Source organism: Psittacula echo (assembly GCF_963264785.1).
Source record: "Psittacula echo genome assembly, chromosome: 9".
NCBI classification, from domain to species: domain Eukaryota; kingdom Metazoa; phylum Chordata; class Aves; order Psittaciformes; family Psittacidae; genus Psittacula; species Psittacula echo.
Window position 1 is genome coordinate 16,431,926 of NC_137745.1, and position 4,910 is coordinate 16,436,835.

General features: G+C 53.6%; 1 protein-coding gene across 1 annotated transcript; it reads left to right on the top strand.

Annotated features, from left to right (window-relative positions):
- Positions 1 to 468: 468 nt before the first annotated feature.
- Positions 469 to 1,798, top strand: LOC308225190 (glutathione peroxidase 1-like). The gene is made up of 2 exons (XM_080625757.1): positions 469 to 1,080; positions 1,179 to 1,798. The coding sequence occupies exons 1-2, from the start codon at positions 832 to 834 to the stop codon at positions 1,530 to 1,532; spliced, it is 603 nt and encodes a 200-aa protein (XP_080481883.1). The 5' UTR covers positions 469 to 831; the 3' UTR covers positions 1,533 to 1,798.
- Positions 1,799 to 4,910: the final 3,112 nt, after the last annotated feature.

The following is a 4,910-nucleotide window of genomic DNA, read 5'->3' on the forward strand; positions in this document are numbered from 1 at the left end:
GCACTCTCTGACCTTGGGGCTGTTGTGCATGGAGCTGACTTGGCACCAACCCTTGCGGGACACTCCCTGTCCCTGTGGGAGCTGTGCTGAAGCTGAGGCCCCTGGTCCCTGCTGCCCCCCAGACCCTGCTGGTGCCACCATGGATGTCACCCTGAGGCCTGCCTCTTCCCAGTGGGCTGTGGAGCAGGATTTAGTGTTGGCACAAAGCCCCATGGAGGTACAGGGGGCTATGCGTCCTGTGTGGGTACTCCAAGAGTCTGCATCATTCACCTGGGGCTGCTGGGAACCACCCGCCCGAGGAAAAGAGCAGCTGCTACTGTGGGATTTAAAACTCCCTAAACTAGCCTAAATCAGTACAGGAAGAAATAGAATAGCCAGGCATGGGGTAAAGTAGCCACTGCAGCACAGGGAGGCTCCACCAGCCTCAGAGGGGTGAAGGAAAATTCGCAGAGGAGAATTCATGGCCCCTCTTTGTTCCCCCTGTGCCTCCTCCTGGCGCATGCAGAGAAGCCCCTGGAGCTCCACGGTGCTGCCTCCGTGCCCGGAGGTTTTGTCCCGCCAACGCGGAAGCTCCCGGGAACGACGTGTTGGGCTGATTTCCTCCAGTTTCTGAGGACCGGTAGCACTTCCTTCTGTAGTGCCCGGGGACGTCGAAACCGCCGATTCCAGCTGCGAACCGACGAGCACAACTCCCAACCTGCCCGAGAAGGTGCCTCGAAGGCGGGCAGTCCCCTTTTGACTGAACCCCCGTACCAGCGGGCGGGGCGGTCCGGGGCGGAGCGGCGAGGAGCGGGAAGCGGGTGGAGGGCCCGCTCGCCTGCAGTGCTGGCCATGGCGGCGACAGGAGGAGGGGAGCGTGGGGACGCGGCGGGCCTCGGGGGCATGTCTGCGCGGCCGCTGGGCGCGGCGGAGCCGCTGTCGCTCGGCTCGCTGCAGGGAAAGGTGTTGCTGGTGGTCAACGTGGCGTCGCTTTGAGGCACCACCACCCGAGACTTCCTTCAGCTCAGAGACCTGCAGCAGCGGTACGGGTCTCGCGGGCTGCAGGTCCTCGCCTTCCCCTGCAACCAGTTCGGGCATCAGGTAGGGCCGGCGGCGGGGCTGGGGAGCGGGGGGAGCCGCCCGTCCGGCGGGGCTCTCACGGGCTTCGCTCGGGGCGCTTTTGCTTTTGTTCCCCCTAGGAAAATGCGACGAACGAGGAGATCCTGTTGTCGCTGGAGCATGTCCGTCCTGGGAAGGGGTACAAGCCCAACTTCATCATGTTCGAGAAGTGCGAGGTTAACGGGAAGAACGCGCACCCTCTCTTCAGCTTCCTGAAAGAGGCGCTACCTTTCCCGCACGATGACCCCTCCTCACTGATGACCAACCCGCAGTACATCATCTGGTCCCCAGTGTGCCGCAACGACATCTCCTGGAACTTCGAGAAGTTCCTCATTGGCCCGGACGGCGTGCCCTTCAAACGCTACAGCCGGCACTTCGAAACCATCAAGATCCAGGATGATATTGAATTGCTTCTGAAGAGGGTTGCCAAGTAAAGCGGAGCGCCGCAGCGCCCACTACCTGCTTAGCTTGTTGCGTGCCTGCCTATGCTCCTCAGCAGGGGGCTGCTGCTCTTGCAGAAATCCCAGTGTCTCATGCAGATTTTGTTTTTGATGGTGCATCTTCCAAATTCTTGAAGTGTACTTGATGTTTTTAAATGCTGCATGTGGATGTTTGGGAAACTATGCTGGGGAAAGCGGCTAAAAGTCTGAGTTACATTACTGTGATTCTCTGAATAAACAAACAGATGTACTTGCTTTAAGGCTGTGGCTTGATCAGTGTGGGCAAGTTGGGTGAAACTTGGTGGCCTGGCCCTTGTTTCCGCAGCTCATGTGGGTGGTCACAGGGGCGGGCTGGAATCACTGGATGGAAATGTGAATGCAAATGCAGGGCAGCATAAGGGTGAGCAGCGTCTGCGAGCTTTGCAGACTGAATGCGTGCTGTGTCCTACCCGTGTTTTGCCAGCTTGGTAGAGCAGGAGGGCAGTACAGCACAGAAGCACTGGGACAAACTGCCTGCAGAGGAAAGACATGGCCTGGGGGTGGTTTTACACTATCAACAACAGGTTGAGACAGGTTAATACTTGCTCAGGCAGGCAGATGAGTGATTCCAGCCTGTGCTGGTGCTGCCACGCTGGCAGCAGGCTTGGGAAAGAAGAGGCCATTGGCCAAGGCTCATCTCATTATCTGGTCTCTGTTGGCAGATGCCCAGGGGAGACCAAGAACAGAAGCAGCATCTGCTGCCCGTCCCCTTATTCCTGAGCCACTGCTCCTTCGATGACTGAGCTGCCCCTGGCTCTATCCCATTTGCATCAGTGGCAGCCCAACATGGATCTTGCCCTGTCCTACACGAAGCCCATATAGCCTTTATGCATCCCCAAAACCTTGCAACACAGGGAATCACACCAAGTGCCGGTTCTTCTGTGTTCCCAGTGCAGAGTACCTCCCTATTCAACCACTTCTGCCACGGAAATTGTGCCTCGCCCCAGAGTGTCCTTGTTGCCCTTTGGGCACAGGAATTGCAAGTGACAGTACACGTGCCGTGTGCCAGGGTTCAGCCAATATTGTCTTTTTCACTCCTTCCTTAACACTTTTTTAACTCATGCCAACCATGGAGCTGACAGGGGGAGTTGCTGACATGGAGCTGACACATGTTCCTGCATAGCAATCCTGGTTTTACAGCCTGCTGCTCAACGGCTGGAATTAGGATTGGTTTCCCCTGGCAAACAGCGAGCCTGTGCTAAATTTCCCCTGCCATCCTTCTGCCCAGTGGCTCAGTTCCTCCTGCACATAAACTTTCAACAAGCCACTCCTCGCAAGGCCTCAACAGGACTTGGTGCTGAACTGAGGAGTGCTAACACAGACTACAAACTCAGGCTTTCACAGGGAAGGCATAGCACTTTCAAGCTATGTACGTGTGTACGGGTATGTGTACGGGTTTCATAATTAAAAGCGCTTGGGATTTGAGGTTTTGGTTGCTGTGTTTTGGGGTTTTTTCTGCCAGTAGCTCCCCTCCCCCCCTTCTCAGGTTTGCTTTGTTACTGTACCTACATTCAAGACCCCCTCTGGGCTGAGGAGAGACACTGAGGAAAAACCTATGCCAGCTCCACCTCTGAGTCATCGGGCTTTGAACTTGCATTGCACAACCCTCACCGAGCTGTTTCTTAACTTCCTGTACAGCTTCGTGGAAAAAACCCAGGATGTTTTAAGTAGCTACTGCAGGTTGGGAGCAGAAGCTGCTTGATTTGGCAGATAATTTTTTTCAGTGAAACCTACTTCCCTCATTAACGCAGGATGTTGAAAGATGTGGGGAGTAGAGAGGATCATGGGCAGCAGGAACTCACTGCACTGAAAAATCTTTCTCGACACGAGCTGCGTGTGGCACTTCCTCAATCCCGACTCATCAGTCTCAAGCCGTTGCAATGGGAACTGCTTTGTTTTGCCCGCTCCCTATCAGCTTGCACTGAGCCCCGCTGCCGCAGGGGAGCAGCCCCCAACGCCTGCAGCTGTTCCAACAGCAACCCTGCCTGAAAGGATCTCCGGCCGAGCCTGCCGGTCAAAGGCACCTTACACCGTGCTTACTCAGTGCTAGGGCCAAAGGATTTCTTTACCTTCTGGCTACTGGGGCTGTGCTAGCAGAAAAACAAACAGCAGCTCCAGAACAGATACAACCACGCCAGCAGAAGTACAGTGATGTGATTCCAGGATGAAAATTAGCCATGCCAGCAGAAAAATGAACAATTCCCAGTGTAAGCACACCAGCAGGAACTCTACAGTGCAGAGAAAGGCCTCCCCGCCTCGTTATTCCCTGTCTCATTTTGGAGTTCTCCAGAGCAGCTGTTTTCTGGGGGAAAGCTGAGATGGTGAGGGCAGCCTGCGGGACTTTGGGCAGACAAGTGCAGCCCCCATGCAGGCTCTCGTGCCCAAACATTACGTGGTGTCATGACCAGAAGATGTTTCAGTGCAGACAGCAGCTTAATGCTGAGGGTAGACCTGAAGAATCCCGGGTGGTTCCTCAGGGATTATAAAATGGCCCAGCTCTATTTCTGTAATTTCAGAGAGAAACAGACGGGCTCATAAATACTCCTTCAGCATACTCCAGTGCTGCCGTGGCTTGGGGACATTGTCCTTGGAACATCTGTGTCTGTCACATCTATACTCCTACACTTATTTTTCTGCTTATATGCTTTTATTGCAAACAGCTAATCCTGATATAAGGAAAGCAAGTGCCTGGAAAACATAGGGTTAAGATACTTTTAACTTAGGTCTAAGATAGAGAACAATGTTTGTGTTGTAAGTCTCTGGTGTGATAACAGACTTTAGTAGTCTTACTAACATGAGTGAATTATTTCTTTCCTTTCCATTCTTCTAATGAGGGAATTATTTCTTACCATCCTTCTAATTACCAGTTAGTTTGGAGGCAGTGCCTCCCGAACATCTGCTAGCTTAGGATACTCCTTGTCTGCCCACCCTGTTCTGCTTGCAATAAATTTTGCACAAAGGTCACACTGTCCTAAATCTTCACCAGCTATCAGAAACTTACAGATCTGGCTGGTTTCAGATAGTTTTGTGATTACTGGGGCATCCAACTTTGCCAAAGGTGAAAAGTGCACCGTGAGGAAGACTCCTTACTTCATCTTGAAGACCCCTGCCCACGACCATCGGAGGGCAGTGCGCAAGTGCCAGAAGGGAGGAGACTTACTCCCCCACTTACTCAGATCACCACGGGGGCAGACAAGGACCATTACTAGTGAATCGTCAGGTATGTTTGAACCAGGTGAAGGGGATACCTATAAGTCATAAGGAGACGTCTCATGTGAGGTAAAGAGCGCGGGTGCTCGCCCTGAGGTTTAGGTTGGTTTGGTTTGGTAGGGT